General features: G+C 43.0%; 1 protein-coding gene across 1 annotated transcript; it reads right to left on the bottom strand.

Moving 5' to 3' along the window:
• Positions 1 to 6592: 6592 nt before the first annotated feature.
• fgf10a (fibroblast growth factor 10a) lies at positions 6593 to 22612 on the bottom strand. The gene is made up of 3 exons (XM_079289132.1): positions 21895 to 22612; positions 9559 to 9662; positions 6593 to 7424 (listed from the first exon to the last, which is right to left on the bottom strand). Exons 1-3 carry the CDS (start codon positions 22340 to 22342, stop codon positions 7224 to 7226), a joined length of 753 nt encoding a protein of 250 aa, XP_079145258.1. The 5' UTR covers positions 22343 to 22612; the 3' UTR covers positions 6593 to 7223.
• Positions 22613 to 23055: the final 443 nt, after the last annotated feature.

Below are 23055 nucleotides of genomic sequence, written 5' to 3'. Positions count from 1 at the left end.
AGACTCTTAACATGGATGCAGCATGTTTACAATATTCCTCTTATTCTCCATGCTCAGTTCACATACTTATTTGCATTTTATGTTTTCAAAAGAAATTGTAAAATGATCTCCATATATATATTCTGAGCTTCAGCACACATAGACCTGAACACATACAGAGCTCCCTAAACTAGCTTTATCCTGCCACCACCCTGATGAAGGGCTATACCGCACCAATCTCCCCACACTACCACAGAAAAAGAAACCCTTCGCTCCTTTTGCCACCTTACCTCATGTCTGTTCTTGCTTTAAAACACACTCTCACCACACATGTAACACACCAACCACCAACCTCAGTCGCAACCCCTCATATTACCAACGCTCTGACCAGAAAAAAGGGGTTTGGGTATAGCTATCATTCTCAAAACGACATGTGTTGTAAGAAGATAATCAAGAAAACAAGCTAAGAACTAGAAACCACTCAGAGAACACGCATGTCTGCCAAGACTACACAATCCCAATCTTATAGAATGAAATGTTTCCAAGAAGGGCTGCCCTCGCTAAAAAGAAATTCACACTCGACGAATTGATTAGTTGATTTAATCACCAGATATCTGTAAAACGGACTTTCTCCACAAAGAATCACACAAAAGCACCACTTTAAATAGTGTGTTTACCACAGAAATCTGCGCTGGGAATAGTTGAAACCCAGCCTGCTTTCTCACCTCCGCACACCTGGCCTATCGCACTGCTTTTGTTTGATGCCGTGGTGCCGTACTTGGTTCATGACGAAGAACAGAGACGTTTTTTGCGAATACAGCGACCTTGTAAAAGCTTGTATCGGCATTATCACGGTGTGCGTCTGTGTGGTAATTTCAGCTCACAGCAGTGATGTCTAGATGCGTTTTATAATCCATCCTACAAACACCTTCACGTCTCGTTCGGAGGTCTGTGCAATAACATGTTCCCTCAGGGAGAGGGATAGTCTGATCTCAATCACGATGGCACTTTTCTACATGAATCAACAGCAGATGGTAAAGGTATTCTTCATCATAACAGCTTGCAGTGCTTTGTATCAAGATCTTTACCCTGCAATGTAAACAAGACCTTCAACCAAAGTCCCTTTCAAATCAGCAAATGCCTTCCAATGGAAAAAGACAACTGGTTGGCACTCATGTTGCCTTTAAATTGAACCAATGTGATTTATTTTGATATACTATTTAATCATATCAGCTGCCCATCTCTAACCATTACCAGAATACATTATATAACTTCATTTTTTTGTGTTTTTGCTCCAGCAAAACGTTCCTCTTGTTCATTTAATTGACAGCTAATTGAATTATTAAAAAACAAAACCAGTGAGGGGAATGGTTAACGTGGTTTTACTGTATACAGACACCCAGTAAATTAGCCTTTATTTGATCCCATGTCAGGCCCTAATGCCCTGCATGTTGACTCTGCTGTCAGGCGGCCAGTGATCAAGGACTAATGGAGGCTTTCTGCTGCCGTAGCCGCTTCCAGCAGCCATGGGTCTAAGGCTAAATCACGCCAGTGGAGTTGGAGGAGAGGAGGCCAACAAAAACAGCAAATATATTTTCATTTAGGCTGAAGGCATATTCCTCTGGAGAGAAGGGGGTGAAGGAAGGAGGGTGGGGGAGTAAAGGTGAGGAAAGGAGAGGTAGAGCGGAGGAGAGAAAGGAGAGACGACATGAATCAAGCGAGGCAGGAATGAGATGATAAAATAAAAAAACTGCGGGAGGACAGGAGACTAATTTTGAGGTTTTGTATGCTCTGACTCAGGCCCTGGAAAATGTTTAGCAAAGCCCTGACTGGAATATTATTGCAAATTACATGCTTGCATTTTTGTTTTTACCTCCATGTAGCAAATGCACATGTACCATACTCCACTTGATTGAATCACATTTAGGACTCACTTTCTTTCTTTCTTGACTTTTCCTGAATATTTCTCTATCCTGCTGACTGGCTCTAACATCTTTTTTTCTTCTTTCGTTTTATTTCTGTCTTTCCCTCCCTCTCCTAACTCTCCTTTCTGAATCGATAAACAGAGGCCTCACCTCAGTGCAGGCCAAGGCAAATGTTTGAGCCACCTGTTGCAGGAAACTTGAAGCCCTCAGGAGATGTGAGGATGGAGCTGGAGCTCAGGCTGCGCTCCAGATACAGGTCGCCCCTGAACCAGAAAGGGCGATGGAAAACTGTGTGTGTGTGTGTGTGTGTGTGTGTGTGTGTGTGTGTGTGTGTGTGTGTGTGTGTGTGTGTGTGTGTGTGTGTGTGTGTGTGTGTGTGTGTGTGTGTGTGTGTGTAAGCACATTTACAAATGAGATGCAACGATCCTTATTTCTATATTTAAACTTCAAGGTGCTTGTCGGCTGATGCTTCACTGAAAAGAAAAATAAATAATCGCAGAATTCTTTTTTTAAAATATACATTTGGTCATTAAGCTTTTGATTTATTGTTGTGATTGTAGATAAACATTTATTTAGTTTATCTCTCCTTTACTTATTTTATTCTCCTTAGTTTTCTTATTTTCTTTGGCTGAAGTTTAATTATCTATTCCCAATTTCCCGCCAAGAAACCTTTCCAGTTTTCCTTGTACTTATATAATAATGAGATGGATGTGTTAATTTACGTCCAGGGCAACCATTGGCCCAGTGTGTGTGTGTGTGTGTGTGTGTGTGTGTGTGTGTGTGTGTGTGTGTGTGTAGGTGTGTGTGTGTGTGTGTGTGTGTGTGTGTCTGCCTGCCATCATAGTGGTGAAATGAGAGGACTGTGTGTTTAGCTGGTGTACCAGCAAATGACTAGGTTGCTAAACCTTTTCAGCTATCTAGTGTAAGTCTAAGTCATCATACAGGTTCCCTGTATCAGGTAGAGTTAACATCTGTATGCTGTGTGTACTGAAGCATCACTCTATAAACTCTTGTAACAGTAGCTGAAGCATTTCAGCCGACAAGCTCAAACCAAATGCAAACATACTGTATGTGCTCAAGTGTTGTGACTACTAATGTTTTATTCTATAATTGAATAGTAAGTAATTACTTGTAAGTAGAAGTGTATTACTACAAACAAACTTTACTTTAGCATGATAAATAATTCAGTTACCATTCTTGGCCAATAGGGGCAAACGCCAAACCAAGCGGTCAGTCACACAGCCATGACATGTAGCTGCATCAATATGCCATTATGGATAACTTTTTGGCAAACAGTTGCCTATTCACAGGGTGGGTAGATGCAGATCAGGATTGTCATCTGTTGGAATTAATTTTCCGGCTATTTCATGAATGACTCTCATAGCTCTGTTTTGGTCTCCACCAACACCTGAGAAAGATAGCTAGCTCTATAGCAGCGAGATGTCTTCATTCAACAGATAGTCGCTGACTTGATCTGTTGCTGAAGCTGACAGAGACATCAGTTGATCAGATTTTTTTTTTTTGGCTGCTTGCTTCTGTCTGTAACAGTGTTGATTAGAGCAGCAAGATGTGAATTGATCTTCTGGCTGTAGAACCAAAACAGTGAAATGTGTAAGGCTATGTGGGTATGTCAATACAGGCAATTCCATTTACTTGTTCGTGTAATTCATCGTTTCAATGCAACTTATTGATTATGTTGCATGCAAGGGGTAAATGTGTTATTGACGAGAGAGACAATGTCAAAAAGTTTAGCTATGAAGGACTAAATGATTTAAAAAAAAGAGAAATTAAGTCAAAGGAGCTGAACATGCGAGGAGGAGGAGGACTCCAGGTTCACCTCCTCGGTTCCAGGAACTCCCTTGGTCTGCTTCCAATGATTACCTCCAAGCCCCTTTGCCCCCCCCAACCCTCTTTACTTCTGCAAATACCCCTTCAAAACCACCCCCCGACCCTGCAACCCCAAATTTTCTGGCAACTCCTTTAATCGCCCCCATCACCCCTTCTTCCTCTCAGCCGCTCACCCCCTCCTTTCACCCTTCGGCATCCCATCCAAACTGCTGCCCTTTCAGCAAACAACTCCCCTCCTCCCCTTCTTTCTAGCCCCCCCCCCCCCCCCTCAACTGCCGTAAATGCCCCCAGGACTGTGGTCCTTTCAGTTATTCACCTCTCCTCCAAACCCACAAGTCTTTCTCCAATTCAGAGCTTGCAAACTCTCTCTCTCTCTCCCCGGGAAGTAAAATATTCACAGCTGCTGCTGCGGTCAGGTCGCACGGCCACAGAACTCTCTGAGCAAACAGAGGAGCTGTGAACGTGTGAAGCCGACGGTGTACGTTTCATTTGAGGTCCGACACAGGTCCGATAGATCCTGATGTAGTCAAAACAGAAACCACATACTGAGCCTCGCCACATGCCTCAACAAACCAAACACCAACCAAACATACACGAAAAAAATGGCATTGGCAAACAGATTTCAGTAACATGTTGGGCACACTGCAGAAATGGGAGAAATGATGCGTGGCTTGGTGGCGCTGAACAGACTAACTCAGATGTCATTGGGGTAGATAATCAGTGTGAAACATCTGTCTTGGATAAACGCTCTGCTTTTAAAGTCTGGCCTTGTTATGCATTACGGGTAAAAGGCAAGTGTAACATTAAGTCATGTTAAAGTTGCAATAAAAACAAAAAAACATCAAGCTATTCCAAGAGGTCTACACATGATATATATGGAGTCTTGATTCCAAGTTCCCCTGAATGGACAAGTAGACACATTTTGTCTCAAATATCTGCTCAAGATTCCCATGTTCTAAAACGGACTTAAACGAGAAGCTTAACATATGTAGGTCTCTGAAGTTGTACCCCCAAATAATAATGAAATCTTGGCTTAGGAATGCCAGCCCTTGAACTTTATGAGGGAGGGAGATTGGGGTTGGGGGTTGGGGGGGAAGGGGTGTGCGGGGGGGGGGGGGGGGGGGAAGAAATCACTGTCTTGAAAACATTTCAGAGTAATTGTACATGATATGTCGTTTACAGAACACCCAAGTAATCATATAAACAAAGGACTAGATCCCCTGGGAGGATGAAAGGAAATTTGAATCTCCCTCTGATGCATCATACTTACTCACGTTTTTGACATGAGTGCAAGGCACCGAGGACTCCTGAACACAAAAAGAGGATCGAGGACCCTTTTCTGTAATAAACACATTGGGATCGACCGACTCTGGTGGACTCCATCATACTCCACACACACACACACACACACACACACACACACACACACACACACACACACACACACACACACACACACACACACACACACACACACACACACACACACACACACACACACACAGAGAGAAACAGATGGCAGAAAGTTGAAGGTGATGGATGCAATGAACACATTACAATTGCTGCAGCCCTGGGCAGATGGAAGTGTGTGTGTGTGTGTGTGTGTGTGTGTGTGTGTGTGTGCGATAACCTTGCTCTAGGTCTGATCCCTCTAAATGCTGGAATCTATCTGAACTTTACCAAGACATGACAAAAGTTTGAAAAACAGGGGGGGGGGGGGGGTGAATGCAGCACTGGGGGAAACAGCAGGACCCAGACAGCAGAGAGGGAGTTTAAGAAAAGAAGAGGGAAAGCGGGAGAGGAATAAAGAAAACATGACATCATAGTTAATTAGAATCAGGTGATAAACATGGGAGTGATATTTACATTATACCATATGCCCTGTTCCATGTGTCTTTCTGTCTCTGGGGGGCACAGCAACAGGTTTCAGACAAGTAAGGTCAAGGAGGAGGCTTTTCCCAGCTGCTGGACCACACTGATGCACACACCACTTTAGTCGCCTCAGTCTGTCTGTGTGTGTGAGAGCCTGCGTGTGTGTCGGCCATTTCTATAGCCTGTTTTGTCTTTGTTGTTATCACATAAAAGACAGTGTTTATCCGCCATGTTTGCCATGTGTACTTGTAGGAAGAGAGGGTTTTTTGCGGCGAGAAAATGAAAACCCCTGAACTCATCAACCAGGTTGTCTGCTGGGATTCTTTAAAAACAAATCTAATTTCTTACAGATTCCTGATTCACGTCTCGGTTGTAAAGGCACTCCACCGACTTACTCAGTTTGGTTTAGACTCGGATCTCTTAGATATAGATGATTATAATCAGATAATATTAGATAATTCTTGACCTTATGAAATGGTAATAAATGACCTACTTACCACACAGTACACATCATTGACAAGTGGTTGCTCCATCCAGCCAAACTGAGTAAAGGTCCATCTACCAATGAAGACCATGAGATGCGTTTGATAGCTTCAGAAAAAGCTCGTAAGTGGACCAAAAACTAAGATTCTTTTTTTCAACCCTGCTATTTCGAAGGTCAAAAATCAGCTTTTCAACTCTAATCTCATGGTCTTCACCAGCAGATGAAGAGCACAATAGTGTAGCATTGTCACATTACCTTTTGTCTCCTATCTTTTAATTCTTCTCATGGTAATATAAAAGGAATACAGTGGATCAATTACGGGGTTCATTGATTGAGGCATTTCCTTGAATGTTTAGTTCATTTATGTATTTTGTTTCTATCTCTTTACTGTGTATTTACAATATGAACAACCTATAATTGAAAGGTGAAAATAAGTCAGTCAAACAACTTGAAGACAAATATATTTTTTATATTTATTCAGGTTTAAATGATAAGTATTCAATAAGACAAGCATAAATGGTAAAAGACAAGATTCGTCCTCTTTGTGTTTTTGTTCGTTTTCGTTAAATATTACAGAAAATAAATAAATTTAAAGAAAACATATGATAGTGTTAGACTTGCTGTTGTGATGGTGCTTCTTAACTCTTTCTCATCCTTTTTCTTTCCTGCTTTTCTTGTCTTTTCTCCTCCTTTTCCATCAGTCGGCTTTCTATCCATACTTCCTCTTCTCGTCTTTTTCTTTTCCTCTCTTACATATTTTATTTCTTCCCTGTCAAGCGCTTTACATGTACACAAATCTAGAAATGTGAGTTACTAATCACATTTTGGCACAGGAGTCATTCTTTTTTTCATATTTTCTACTGTGCCAATGTACTTGATAACTTAAAACAGAAAATAAAATACACATTGTAAGGCAATATATCTTATTTCTTTCTTTTAAAAATAGAAACGTCTTTATCCAACAGAGATATAAATGTCCATAGGCTTCCATTCCGTTCCTCCTCAGTGCATCATTCAGATCTGATTCAGATCTGTCCAATGTAGCCATCGCCGTAACTCCACAAAAGTCCAATACCCTGCATTGTGCAGAGGTCTCTCGCGGCTGATATGTCCAATCATCGTGGTTGTACCACAATGGGCAGGAAGTGAGTGGCAGTGTTTTTCCTACGTGTCTTCTTCCCCCTCATTGGCTTGCCGTTGGCGTTCAGTCCCACAAACATGTGCTTTTTCTTGTTGCGCCACTCTGCTGAAGCGTAGGTGTTGTACTTGTTCTCCTCGATGCGTTCAATCAGACGGCAGTCCGGACCAAAGTCCCTCTGAAGGGAAGAGACAAGGAGTGTAAATGTCAGATTGTAAGACCTGAAAGTCCAGTTTCTAGTCTGTTTTTTATTTGTCTTGAATGACAGTAAAACTTAATATCTTTGGGTTTTGGACTGTCGATATTTCATAGAAGTCAGAGCAATGAGTAATTCTAAATAAGCATTTGTTACAGCCCAATGCTTTTGAGAGCAGATTCATGTTGTGAAAATGCGTCAATTTCAGAACTTTCTGCGTGAGATTAGTGGATTTTGCATGATCCTATTTAATTGATCCCAGATCAGATTATAAGAGCTGTGGTTGCTGTTAATTTATTAACCCCAAAATTTAATGGAGCCTATCGTCTTCACTTAATCATGATATTCCTCCCATCCAATTAGTATTCTCCTTATCCATCATCGTGTCCTCAATTCCTCTTCTTAATCGTTCAGTGTCATCATTACATAAACATTGGACATGAAACTGTTGTAGGTGATGTTTGCGTGTCAGTGGAGTGGATGATGGGAGGAGGGCATGTGTGGTAGGGCACAGGGGGAGAGAGGTTAGCGTGCGATGTGACGTCTCAAAGGTTCGGGCTCCGTGCCAGCAAAGAGCATCGTGACACCGTGTTTGTGTCTGATGTTACCTCAGTGACCACCCAGTGGTAAATAAAGAGGACATGATCTGAGAGAGTAACATTTGTCAGTTTACTGGAAACTGCCCTTGTGCTTAAGGCTAACGGCGCTTAAACAGCCAGTTCACTGGATGCAGTTGTTCACGAGCAAAAATGTACTCGCCCCACACGCACACGCGCACACACACACACACACACACACACACACACACACACACACACACACACACACACACACACACACACACACAATATAACTCCGTCTCTCTCTGTATCTGCCCACAGCTGTTTAAATTGGTTCCAGAAGTAAATGAATGTTCACAAAGCAATAAGAGAATATTGTACATACACTGTGCAGCTTTTAAATGTATATACTGGTGCTCAGTACGACCAAGCTGTGTGTGTGTGTGTGTGTGTGTGTGTGTGTGTGTGTGTGTGTGTGTGTGTGTGTGTGTGTGTGTGTGTGTGTGTGTGTGTGTGTGTGTGTGTGTGTGTGTGTGTGTGTGTGTGTGTGTGTGTGTGCTAGCTGCCTTTTGAATCAAAAGGATTGTAAAAGCGGATTTAAAAAAAAATGAAACCGTAATCATAAGTGATTTTAAATGATGGTAATAAATTGTGAAAAATTATAATAACTGTCCTGTTTCACTCACTGGCTAGATCTTAAAAAGTCTCTACATTTAATAGAGAAATGACTGCTGAACACGATTCATTTTGCAGAGACCACACAGTGAATTGATCCATCCTTCATCGTTAGTTTTCTTCATGAAAACCTAAAGGCAATCATCATCCGTTGTGTCCCTTGCGTGTATTGATCGGCTGTCGTAATGAAACAATGATTTCGTTTGATGACCACCGGATAAAGAAGCCACTGTGTAAACCCATCAAGTGTAATCGAACGCCAGCCCTTCACCGCCGTGCCACTATGGCTTGTGTTGCACCGAGCGGAAGACGTCATGGGAATTCAGTTTCAGGCCATGCAACAGAATGCCTCTCTGTCTCTTTCTACCGTGTGTCATTTCATCTGTGGCGTGGCTCCCAGAGAGACGTGCTGAAAGTTGGGTCTTTCAAAGTAACCGAAAGGGCGGAAAAAAGAGGGAGAGAATGAGATAAAGAAAAGGAGGGAGAGGGAGAAAACGGATGAAAACAAGGGCTGCCCTCCCCACAGGGACTGAAGCAGAATTGAGAAACTGTAGGATTGTGTTTCCTTTTTCTGAATGGAGTGGAGAGGAGAGGTAGGTAGCGGGGAGGAGAGCTCTCATTGACTAACTGTGGTTCCTGTTTCTGGAATAGAGAGTCTTGTCCATTGTTTTAAAAAGCTTTCAAGAAAAGTCAAAGCTGCAGGGTCACCAGTTTAAGGTATCTGATCTTGTTTCAATCAAATTCACACATATTTTACACCGTATCAGCAGTAAAAATGAACATTCATCAGACTGCATAAGTATCGGACACTAAACGTAATGAGTAATGGATATCCTACATTAAAATGGGCAGATCAAAGCGTGACTGAAACAGCTACTCACCGCTCCGTATAGCTCTCCCTTCTTGCTGATTGCCAGGTAGTAGTTACTGCTGAGGCCCCTGATGGCCACGACTCCCACATCCACTGACTTGATCTCCAACATACCTGGTGCAGCGGGGATAGAGAGACAAACGTTTCAAAACTCTGTGCGGCTTGGTCCCTCAGATGTGCATTGTGGTTTTCTTTTTGTTCTGCTGGTTTAACATTTAGCTTGTATTGATATTAATATTGGTGATGATAGTGATATGAACCAAACAATCTTCACTTTTGAGAGGCTAAAAAAACGTCAAATTTAGCTTTAGAAATGAGTTATCCAATGAATCCACTTTCAAAAGTGAAATATTTTTTTTATGTCTGTCAACTATTCCATCAATTGGCTGAACCCTTCGGCACTCGTGCTGCAGTTTATGGCTTTTCCGCTTCTTGCAAATGTCAGTGTTGTTACCAAGAAAAATGTGAATATTCATTGGAGAGATTAAGGGATCTGAAATAGGTATTTGACTGTATTAGCATCAGTTTATAATGTTAACGGGGCATTTTGGTTTCAGGTCAACATGCATCACTCTTAATTAGGTTCTATAATTCTGCAAAATAGCTTCAAAATACCGCAGGAGAAACCTGAATCGTCTCGGTTTCTTTCGCACAAGTGAACCCCAGTCTCGTCTCCCCCTCTTTTTTTTTCTTCTTTTTCTTCCTTCACTATGTGACAGTCAGACCTCAGACCGGCCCTCTTGCTGGTTAGCTTGTGGGCTGCATGCCCTGGGACCGAGGTGTAAGCCAGGGAAAAACATTTCTCCGTCCTATGTTTGTTTTTCTGACCAGGGGAGCTAAGGCAGGCAGGCAGGCAGGCACACGGACAGGACGGAGAGAGGCTTCTGGCTGCCAGACTGGCGAGAGGTCAAGGCGTTCATATCGGTTTTCAAGCCTGAAACAATTACTGGTTTAAGCTGTGGTTGCCGGCCCTTTCTTCTCTCATCCGAAAGCCAGTTACACCAAGCCGTAAAACCATCAGGGGTTTGAGAGGATTAGCTAAAGGGGCCAGTAGGAAGTGGAGCGTGGTTGCAGGAATAGTTGCAAGGATGAAGTGAGAAACGGGGACAGTCTATAGCGTGTCTCTATAGAGGTGTATTATTGTCATTCTTGAGGTTTTAAAGTGACAGTAGGCAGCTTCTTGTTCGAGTTATGTGTTATGGACAAACTTGTGCCAAGCTGGTTTGCCAAAAACCAGTTGAATCTGTCTGGATATACAGTAGTAGTAGTAGTAAGGTTAATATGAAAGACTGAAGATGGACTCGGCTTCAGGCAAAAAATGTGAATGTTTAGTTGTTGTTTTGATGATTTCTTTCTTTGACCTGAAGAAGCAAATAATAAATATAGTCTGATATGAAGGGTTAAGATGAAGTTAATGTCTCTCACATGTCTTCTTACCCTGGAGATGTCTCTTCTTTTTCTCTTAATGCATTTATCTGTTGCTACTTAACTGTGCAACCGTTGTCTCCTATTGCTTTGCAAAAGCGATGAGAGATCATTGGGAGAATTTGGAACAATAAAAGAAATGGCATAAAGATCAACTTGACGTTTTTGCAGTTACAGGCAATTTTCTCTTGTATACGTGTTGCTGTTGTTGCAAATTTGCTCTTGGCCTTGTTTCTTTTTGTTAAATGTAATCTTTGGCATCAATCCATCCCCACGGTTCCTTTATTTGGTCAATAAAGGCTTGTTAAACCTCTAAACTTCAAGTCGATTTTCAAAGCGCACAGTGCATCATGTTGGCTCGTTATGTTAAGCCCATTGCTCACAGACGAGCTACACAACACAACACTTATCTATCGGGCTCAAAATGTTCCATCTCGACACATTTACACACACACACACACACACATTTCTGAGCTGTGAGCCGTCAGAATAAGATCGTCTGCTACGCTAAAGGCAGCTTCACCTGTTCAAACCCTTTCCCCTCCGGTTTGATGTGGTTTGTCACAAAACCAAAGCACAAGACTCTTTTTTGGCCCCTTTACCAGTTACCAGAAGCAGCCCGTCTGCCGGCGGGTTAAAAGGCCAGGCTGCAACAAAAGGCTTAGATTGCAACAGCAGAGTTTATGGCGAGGAGACGGAGAAAAACTGGACCCGAGCTTGCATGTGCAGATGCAGTCATGCACACACACACACACACACACACACACACACACACACACACACACACACACACACACACACACACACACACACACACACACACACACACACTGAATGTTTCTAGCTCTGGTGCTAGACTTCTCCCTATCTGTAACTACTGGAGATCAGCCCATCTTAATCATGAATTTATGTTTCTAATTATAGAGACAAAAAGTTGTATAGCCCATCAATGAAAGCACACTCGGTACAGGGTTCAGTTAATATAAAAGGCATGGACATGTTCCGCTATCAACGTTTACCGGTATTTAAAGAATCTACCAAGAACAAACACCTGTGTGTAACAGGGCAACACAACAACTTTCATAAGCACAAGCCAAAAGGGGTCTTTGCCAGCCAAACCCAAACTGTAACGTCGACGGAGCTACGAGTACAAATAAACACAACCTGGCCTTCTGACGGCAAGAAACTGTTCATTAACTTCATGAAGATCACCATGTTTAATGGGGATGTTTAACTCTAATGGGACCCTGTCAAAACCATTGACATCAATGGAAATCTTACTTTATAATGCAAAACAGACAAACAAAAGATGTGTTATTTATTGTATTGCTCATAGGAGAGTTATGACGCCAGCAGACTATGACAATTCAATGTGTTGGTCTGGTTCTCTCAGACTTCCTAACCTTCACCTTCTATATTCCATAATTTCTGTCTTCACCACAGCGCTCCTTCAGTCCTCATCACTCTAAACCTCAACGTTTAAACCTGAGACTAAATAGACATAAGGCACAATTAGCTGCCCACACACTCTGGCATATTGCAACAGAAAGTCTAGTTTTGTAGAGCTGTTGGAGTAGCCTACAGTGGTATCGTTGAATGCCCGATTGAGAGGGTATTAACCCTGGTTTGACACACACATACTGCAGAGCTCCTGTCGACCCTTGCCCGCCAATCAGAAACACTGTCGTTGAGACTCCAGCTGAACCTAAAGGTTAAGGGAGGTTATGAAAATGTTCCCACTGTTTATCCAGGGACTTTTTTGAAGATTATACTGCCGTTGTTCACAATTTGACCTCGACATGGTGACCAGCTGTGAGCCTGCAGTCCTGAGTGGTCTCACTCTGTATTGTGAAGAATCTTGACTAGTTTCTGTCATGAACTCCCTCAGCGACAACAATGGACATTTGTGTCTTCTTCTTTATCCTGGGTCCAATACTCGGATATGTTGGATGATTCCCTGACCTGCCTGTGTTTTTCTGCAGCAACTTATGATCTCGCTCTTCTTTTTGATGTGAAATATAAATGGGTCCTCCAAGGAACGACAAAAATGTCATGACGCAAACGTGCTCCATGTATTGTTTGTTAATATCCGAATTGCATTATTTGAGGTCTTAAGATCATTCTTCTGGGACTAATGATGTCGCGTATTCATTGTGACATGATTTTACATCCGTGCAACCGCTAAACACTGAAACGAACAGAAAATCCATTGCACTGCCATTAAAAACATGAAAAATACAATAGAAGAATAAAGAAATTCAGAAAAGAAAAAAATGTACCACCAAATAAGTCACAAATCAGTTACAAATATTGAACTAGTCTGCTGTATTTGTCTGATAGATACAGAAAAGAGCAAAAGGGCATGAAAAAGAGCCTTCTTGGCCTCGGCTGTGAGATAGAAAGTCAAAATGATGAGATACTTTAACACACAGAAGCAGCTCTTTGGCTGGTTACTGTACACTTGAAATGTATCGTGAGTACATTAAAGACCACTTTAAACGTGTCTTTAAAACACATGAAATACTTCACGTGGGATTGTGCAAACGCACCCTTGAAAGGATTTTAAGCTTTGAACAAAGTTATTGTAATAACTTGTGTTTGATATTTGTCTTTGGTATTTTCTTTAAAGGTTTGATCTTTGATGGAGTAATGTGGGTTTCTGGACCCTAAATTAAAAGGATTTAAGTTGTAATAACAGAAATGTGCTGACATTTATTTTTACATTTATATAACTGCATGTACAATATTTCGAATAAACGACAATCAAATGCAGAGACAGTTATTTAACAATATGTTCGGAGTGGTTACATTTACACAGTCTTACAGTTACAACCGGCCCTTTGAGGGCGACCGTGACGCTGATGTGGCCCGGAGTGAAAATGAGTTTGACACCCCTGGTTTAGACTGATGTGGTTGACAACCGTATCATCCTGCGCTAAGTGGCCACATCAGAGCCTGCCCGGCCGACGGTTATGACCAAAGCTGAGAAAACAGAGGCCTGTTTCTGATTTCATCAGTATAAATATGGACTTGTTTTCAAAATGAGTTTTGCTCGTACTACATTTCTGGGTTATAAATTGGATTCAACCAATATTGTGCACGTTGAATGGGGTTCAAAGTATTTTTTTCATAAGCAGGATGGTTTGATTTGACCTGCACTCACTGTGTCATTTAGTTTATTCTTGCCCCCATGATGTTTTTATTTCCTCTCCCGCCAGAAACACTCACATCACTGTCTTTCTTGGTGGACAGAAATAGCCGAAACCACACACCGTTCTTCAAGCTGTATGTGATTTCAAAACTGTCCGGGGAACCACAAGAAAAACAAACCCATATTATACAAAAATCAAGCAAACCGGATCACCTGAGCGTAAACCCTCAGTTTAATATACCAGAGGCCCAGCCAACAGATATAGCGTTACGTTTCTCGTCTGCGCCGCTCATCATTCCAGCGCCGCATAATTTGAGATCACTTTACCCGGCGCACCGCGACCGCAGCAAGTTATGTCACACACGTTTAAGAGCAGCTGGGAGGAAACCAAGCGAAATTGGCAGTGATGTTAATGGTGATTTGATGGAGAGGAGAACAAAAACATAACCACCTGAGATATTGTGATTCCTTTAACACAGTTGACTTTGTAACGTACCAAAGCTGCCAGTTACTGTCAAATCCTTTCAAAGGCCGGACACGGCAGGAGTTATGTTCCCAGGCAAAGTGCTGTGACGGTCATCTGCATTTCACACAACTGTTGTGGTTGGAGTTGATGGCGTTGGACTTTCAGCTTTAGGAATCTTGGTTATTTTACACCACAGATATAATACACGGGCATGCACAAATATAATTCACTTTGTCACTTTCTGTCTCTGTATTGTTCATGCCGTCTTTGTCTCTCCCCTCACATTCATACAGTACTCTCTCTCACACACACACACACACACACACACACACACACACACACACACACACACACCACACCCACACCCACACACACACACACACACACACACACACACACACACATACATACATACATACATACATACAGGATAATTAGCTGGCATTCCTGACTGCTCTGTTCAAACGGCCAGGCTGTCCAGATGCCCCTCTGGACTCCGCTACCTTTGATGACTCCATTACGAGCCTCACTTTCATGCAGTGCATGTGCGTGTGTGTGTGTGTGTGGGTGTGTGCGCGCATGTGTGTACCAGGGCTAGGGGTGAGTGAGGGAGTATGAAGGGGCAGGAACATGAGGGAGGGAGGGAGGGGGAGGGGGGGGGGGGCACATATGGTGTCTATATGGCAGCAGCCCTGGATGTTTTCTGTCACAGGTGCTATTCTTCACCTCCCGCTGCTTTACTGGCCATGAATTCTGCAGGCAAACACCAAAATGACACTTTGAGTGAAATAGTTTTTGATTAATTCCTGTCGAACACTCAAACGATTAATCTGCTAATGGTTTCAGATCTAAAAAGGACTCGATTACTTTATTAAGTTCACAAGAGTCAGAGAGTTGTTCTGTTTCCTGCTACAAGAGGTCACTGTTCAGCCCAGTTTACAGTATTAAGGGTCATGGACCTCTGGTTATGCTGCAGATTAAGTAATTAAACAACACAATGTTTCCACTGCAAACTGTATTTTTTTTCATTTTACATTGATGTTAGCATTTGTTTCCCTTCTTTTTCTTCACAATGAAAATCCTTTTCTAGAACAAAGTAGTACCGGCTCCAAGTTTGCTGAGATTACACGTTACAACATTAAGCCATGGAGCAAAGAGTTGCTGATGCGGCAAATTCTGTTTTTTTTACCTTGAAATAATGCTAATGAAGTTCCCATCGTTTGTCTTAATGTAATATGTTTGCATTTATGCAGCAAGTGCCTCTCCATATAGATAACATGGACCCAGTGGATTACATGTAAAACTTCAAGGACATCACTCTACTCCCGGATGCTTCCAACACTTCCACACAACTTCCAGATACGCGTACTTGTAAAGATACATACCAGCTATACATGGAAGTGACTGGTCACACTAAATCCTGATGTTTAGACGTCTGGTTGATTCATTACTGAGTTGTAAGTTATAGTATCGCCCCCTCTTCCTCGTTCATTCTCTTCCTCTCTCAAAGATATTTATGTATTGTGCTCCACATAACATAAACAATAAAAAAGGCCGTCCATCAAAACAAAGATGTCCAATTTGAGATTCTTTGCGGATCGCAATCGACTCTCGAAGTCGGGAGCTATTTTCTCTTCGGAGAGCCGAAGCGCTCCAAAGCGGCAGAAGATCTTACAGAAACATGATTTGCTGCTGAAAGACGTTTGCTGAAGGTGGTGCCTGACTGGTGGGGTTTGTGGCAGCGCCGCCTGGGTCAGCCTACAGAAAGCTGGCTCTTATTTCAGTTTTGTTGGAGCTGACACATTAAATGGACAGGGCAGCGAATTGATGGGAAAATATCGAAAAATGTAAACAGTGATGGAAAAATGAGACGGATCCTGTTATTGTCCTCGGCTACTCCGGGAAAAGAAACGCGTGCTTTCAAAAGTATAACAACGGCACTGCAACAGTGTAGAAATATCTTGACCAACATCTCAATCGGAAACTTTTATTTAAGAGTTGTTCTGATCATTTTCAGCACTGCGTGTTTCTTTCAAAGACATCCAAAGCATCGACACACACGCATGCTTCGTGAATGACCTCGTTCGGGTGGTTGGGTTACAAGGTCAAAAGGCACTCGTACATCTGGATCTCTGGACCTTCACATTCACCCCCGTGTGGGAGATGGCAAATGGTGCTTTGTTAATGGTCATTGTTTTTTCTTATCTTCTCTGAGCCATGAATGGGAAAATACTTTTTAAAAGCAACAGTCATTTATTGTAGATTCACAATAAAATGACTCATAGATGAAGATGTAGCATTTGAGCGAAACTTTCTCTATTTGTTACTCAAGTCAAAGAAATGGGCACCGTTCTTCACAAGTCAAAGCTTTGTCTGACAACTTTCTTTTTATTGCGAAACAACAACATTTAGACCACGATATTGTTGCAATCAGGAGACATTTCTAAAGCAGGTCAATTCAGCAATGCGTAGTCCCTCACAGCCTCTGCGTTACAGTGCAACCTGCATATGCAGGTTTTCTCAGTGAAAAGAGTCTTGGCTGTTGATGTTGACGGCCTGATTTCTGGGACTTTGATTTAGTTTTGACCCAAACTGAACCATTCCGACTCCAGGAGTCAAAGATGATGCAATACTTTGTTACCAGTTAACGGCTTGTTAATCCGTCTTTCTCAAAGGTCTCCAACAATGTTATCAGTGCATTGGCTTGGTTTCATTATAGTAAAATAACATTGCTATTATATAATATTGAATCAATGTTATGTAATGTTTCTGCAGGACTGGCGGCGTTTTCTTCGTAGATTCCAGTAAAAGGAGTCATGAATCAAAACTGACATGATTCGATCCAGACACTGGCTGTATTCTAGATATTAACAAAACATCATCATGAAGAATGGCACGTGATTAATTGATGATTGCTGCTCAAAAGATGTTGTGAGCCTCGAAGTAAAAGAGGCTAATTTCACTCGTTACCTTGAATGGCTTTTGTTTACAACCCATCAGGAGTGCCTACTATTTGTTCCAGCCATAAGCACAATGAACGTTGGAGTAGTGGAGGGAGGATCAGAGGGCTTGCGCATGCAGTATATGTTTATTGTAAGTTTTCAGAGCACAGCTGAAGTGAATTGTTGATGTTAAACACGGAGGCCTCGATGATGGACTCAGTGTTTCCAGAACAAGCTTGCGCGGCGACGTTTGGCACCACTTTTATTTACGGCTGTTGGAAAAGAAGAGTCCATGAAGATGTCAAAGTTACTTTGAATGAAAAGCACACTGTTACCTTTTCCCATGAGAACCCGAAACACGCTCATCCAGCAGAGAGCAGGGAGACACGGTGAAGGCAGCCAAATGAAGACGTACAGAAACTGAGAAAGGGGACGAGGCTGGCACTCATTTCCAGGGGGTCAGGAAGGGCAAGCACTCAATACAGCTTCGTTTCCCATTCATCTTTCTGAGTCATTGGAGGTTTATGGATGCGGAGGAGAAATATTTGGAACTGCTTGTTTAGTAGACCAGAGGAGATAAATTTACATTGCGCATGTTTTAAAATAGAAAGAGACGCACAGAATCATAAACTCTCTTGGTGCTTTTTTTTTGTGACGTTGACCGTAACTGTAAAAAACTCCATCTCACAAAGTGATTTTTATTGAGTCCCTAATAATCACATTTAATCAAAACAAGTGGAAAAATCTTCCAATTTCCAATGCAAATCGACTTTTTTTTTTACGAAGTTTCTAGAATCAAGTGAAGCACTTCTTCACATATATTATATGAAGGAGATAAAACTCTTTATGCTCAATTACAGACAAAACGTCTTTGTATGATGGAGAACATGCACTGCAAGGAAATATGTTTCCTCCAGCACAATTTAGATCTTAAGCTATAATTGGAAATAAAAATGGATCATAGTCTTGCACACGCAATGTGCAATTTGCGTCCCCCAGCTATACGCCACATGACAAACAGTGGCAGAGTAACACGAAGGCCAAACGGGATGCGCTATGTGTACCGTTGACCTTATTATTAACAAAGCTTCCTGACTTGGGTCAAACCAGAGGCGGCACATCTGTGTAATTAGCTTGGACATGCAAAACACGCACTCAATCCGAGTCGTGTTCAGTGTATGACCCTCTCCATAAATCATGGTGCTTTTGATTCTTTCATGTCCGTGGGTAACGCGTCTGCTCTGTTTAGTGTCAACAATAAGTACAGCATTAGTGTGGCAGCTTTTACAATCCTGATGGCCGCAGTGAGAATCAAAGATACAACTTTAGTCAAGTTGGCACCAGTCGGTACTAATTGAGCCGTGCACGACCACAACTCTGAGGTCCAACTGCAAACACATGTCCATCTGTTTCATTGCTTTATGCGTTTTTTTTGTAAACAAGATGTGACGGTCTGTGGTCGACATAGAGAGAAGGAGACAAGGACAGTTTTGTTGCTCATGGTCAGTGGGAGAATCGATGCTAAATACGTGACGGCCGCACAGGATTTCCGTATTGGGACTAGGAGCGCCTTATTTTGAAGGCCTTTACGGGGTGAGATGGATAAAATGGCATTGATCACATGAGTACAAATAGACAAACGGTGGCATGCACCAGCGAGCACATTCATTCACAATACAGGCACTAAACCCTGAATGATGTACTGCCCTGAGCTTTGACCAGATGATTAGAAAAGGCTCGGCTGTGGAGGAGAGCCCCGACCCCGGAGCTGGAGCCGAAACTTCTTCCTCACCTCTGACACCATCTAATGACACTCATTTGCAATCTGACCTCCTGAACATTACCAGACTACTAGACCATGTTAACAACACTAACAACTGCCCCCTCGCCAGCGTTCAATTTCATGCTTTCCTAAGGGAGTCGTCCATTTTTGACAAATAAGATCTTGGGTCAACTTATAGTTGTGCAACACCTGGGTTTGCTGTGAAACATTGGAGCAATTTTTCATACACTGTTACATTATATGATTTAGGATGTTATATGTAGTGGATTTTTGCATTTTCTAAAAAGAGCCGTGTGTTTAAGGAGCACATGAAGGCCAGGAAACTGCATTAAAGACCTAATTTGTCCAAAAGTCTGAGTTGGTTCGGCTCTAAAACTCGCCATAAAGTGTAAATGTTATAATCTGTAACATACACATACGCGGAAAAAATGCATTGAAACTTCTGAGGGGGAATGGGCATGCGAAAACATGATGTATAGAGTCAATTACCCCATCCATGTTTGCAGCTAGGGGAGGAACATTTAATTCTGTTCTGTTTGGTTTAGTTTGAAAGGTACAATTTGTCCTCTGCGGATGTTGGAGCACATGCAAAGTAGCAGGAGGTGGCACATAAGCATACAAACTGCTCAACATGCAAGCTTGTGCACAGATGCAAATACTATCAATGGGCAAGCACCTGAACATAAAACGTATCGTGCAGACACACTGATTATTTCATCATTATTTCATAACAGCCAAATCTCCTCAGTTTAGCTCCAAATTTCCTCATCTTTTAATTTGAAACACGTTAAACATCTGCACTTGAAACCTGGTAAACGATCCACTAAATATACTCCGAAGACAAAATGTGACCTGAAAGGTTCGGCCTCCACGGCCAAGTCCTCATGTTTAAGATTGTCCCTTTCCTTTTAGAAAGTTCTTACCTACTACTTCCCACCACAATCAAGTGGCAAGAGCTGTTGAAAGTGATGGATGGTGCTTCTAATGCCATGACCCGATGCCATTATAGTTAGTGTGACACGTTGCATCCTAATGGTCGACCTCTTTATGTGCATGTGTGTGCACATGTGCATGCGTGTGTCATAGAGGACTGCAGGCAAGGGGAGGGAGGAAGAGACGCTAATTGAAATTCCTTCAGCCATGTCTGGCAGAGCCTTGGTGTCTGAGTGGCACACACACACACACACACACACACACACATATTCACACTGGCCCTGGCCCTAATAAAAGTGGGCTTTGCCATATGGAGGCCATGTGCAAGACTGGCCTCTCTGTGCTCAAGTGTGTGTGCTCTTAGCAGGAGAGGCTTGTACAGCACCACAGACCCACAGACAGATGCATACAAACCTATGACATGTGTATGAAGCTGTGCGAGTGATAAAGATCCATTTGTAAAGATTACAGTCACATACACACTTCCAAACACATACAGACGTAATGCAGCATGAGCCTGGTGCATCTAATTCGGTGAGCTGGCAGGTAAATGTGGGAGTAATGTTCTGTTCTCCCTCAACAACTACTGTCAATGTGCCCTGAGGCCGTGCAGCTATTCTGAGCTGCGCAGAGACCAGAAGACTGGCAGTCCTGGAGAACTTCCAGATGTGTTTAACTTGAAGATGAAGTTGCGGACTACAGAATGATAACAGCTGATTTTCTGTTCCGGATCAGTCGTAAATGATTATGAGGGCCCTTACTTTCAAGTCGTTAAAAGTAGATTTATATTTGCTGGTGAATATATTCGATTCCACAAAATGTTGCATTTTGCCTTCATCATGCAATCACACTCTCAAAAACTAAAGTTAAGTTATCCAAAGGTGCGTTGGAGGTACCACTGGAGTTGCTCAGTGCCCCACAGTGGAGGACGAAGAGCTTGGAGTCTACCCAGTGTGAAAGAGAGGAACTGTAACTGTGAATGTGAGACTGAGTGGTGCTGACAAAAGAGCACGTGTCCATATAACCTCATACTTAGCATATGCCCACCACTGTTACAGCTGCAGCGAGGAGTCAGTGTACTTGTCATTCTCTCCAGGGGTTTGGTAATAGCTGTGTTTTAGATATTTCCCCAAAAGAAGAAAAACTTTCTCTGGGCAGTTTCTAATTGGTTCCAGTGGATCATCTCTTTTTTATTTTTTATCTTCCTTGCTTACTCATTTTGTTTTTTTCCTTTCCCACTCTCATGCTCCCCCTTCCCTTTCTCTCTGGCCTGCCTCTACATGGGGAAAAGGCTGGAAAGCACGCAGCTCTGTTATTTGTTCCTTTGCCCAGTCACCTGTCTCAATGTGCGCGGTTGCCCAGGGTGGAAAACCAGAAACATCTCTCTTCCCAGATAAACACACAAGATGCAGTAAGAGAGAACCAGCCCATAATGTGTCCTAGTGTTCTCTTTGACAGATAAGAGCATAGAAATGTTTAACAGCAAACATCCTAACGTAGACTTCGCTTTGCGCTCTTCTATTGATTTTTAGTGCAACAAAAAAGAGGGAATTTAATGGCTAAATATTCAGCAAACGCTTCAAAATAATCCTAAAAATGATAAGAACCAATAAAACACATTCAGAAATGAAACAAAGTTGACTTACTGTATGGATCATCCTCACTTTTGGTGCCATTAACTTTTCCTTTCTTGTCAATGCGAAGGAAGAATTTCTGGTAGGAGAACAGTTTCCTCCTGCGCACGTCTCCTTGCAGATGGTTGTAGCTGCTCCGCACGTGGCGCCCGACGACCGTCGCAGAGGACCACGATACGTTGGTCGCCCGTGGCAACCTCGCAGAGGACACGTGCAGCGGTGCGGGCGACGAGCGAGGCGGCGGGTGCGAGACGAAGACGCGAGGGGGAGTCCCTCGCGGTGCATTGTGGTTCTTCTCAAAGTCTGGTGAGGAAGCGGACACGGGCGAGGATGAGGAGGGTCCGAGCAGGAGAAGCAGGACGAGGAAGATGAGGGAGAGGAGGAGTGAAGGAGGTCTGTAGCAGGGGCAGGTGGAGAACCAGGCGACCGGTGCACCTTGTGTCACTGTCCATCTACACATGGTAGTGGAGCTGGGAGAGCTGTGGAGGTGCTCAGGGGCTGGGGCATGCTGAGCTGGGTGCAGGGAGAGGGAGCGAGAGCGGGAGAAACTCCCCCTGACTGACCGACTACACCTCCTCCGTGTGGGGGCCCACAACCTCACTGGGACCGTAGGTGTTAGAATGACTGGCTGCGGTAAACGTGATGTAGCGTTATCAGTAATGATGATGGTGATGATGCGGCTGCTTGCGGCGGTGGAGCCCGCAGTGTTGTGGCCGACTCTGCTGCAGTCCCCGCTGCTGTTTATTCCTCAGCGGTGCCGCAGGAATGCATCAACATCCATAACTCGGATCACCTCGCAACAGGAACAACTGGGGGTTCGCCCCAAAGACCTCTCACCACCTCCTCCCTCTCCTCCCAAAGACTGCCGCTTTTTGCCCCTGGTTGCTCTCGCTCTCTCACACACACACACTCAAAATCCCTTTTTAAAGTTTCAATGTACACCTACACTCTCACACCCAGTTCATTCATATAAACTGCTAAAAAGTCTACCCCACGCACACGTGTCCCAAACCACTTCTCTTCTCCAGTCCGGGGAGGTGGATAACAGGAAGGCGGAGGAGGTCTGGATGAAAGATGCCAAACTGCTCAATACAAATTGAATAAAAGTTCAAAAACAAAAAAAAGGATTTGTGCTGCTTCTCATAAAATGTCCCGAGAAATCCACGCAAGGCG

Source organism: Melanostigma gelatinosum (genome assembly GCF_949748355.1).
Source record: "Melanostigma gelatinosum genome assembly, chromosome: 18".
In the NCBI taxonomy this organism is placed as follows: Eukaryota; Metazoa; Chordata; class Actinopteri; order Perciformes; family Zoarcidae; genus Melanostigma; species Melanostigma gelatinosum.
Note: the sequence above shows the minus strand (reverse complement) of the source record. Positions and strands in the feature narration are given on the sequence as shown.

Bases quoted from the DNA above. Each gene is read 5' to 3' on its own strand.
- fgf10a (XM_079289132.1), bottom strand. From the start codon at position 22,342: ATGTGTAGATGGACAGTGACACAAGGTGCACCGGTCGCCTGGTTCTCC. The intron at 9,663-21,894 runs GTAAGTCAACTT...CCGCTGCACCAG, and splicing joins AAGTGAGGATGATCCATACA to GTATGTTGGAGATCAAGTCA. The intron at 7,425-9,558 runs GTGAGTAGCTGT...TCTTCCCTTCAG, and splicing joins AGGGAGAGCTATACGGAGCG to AGGGACTTTGGTCCGGACTG.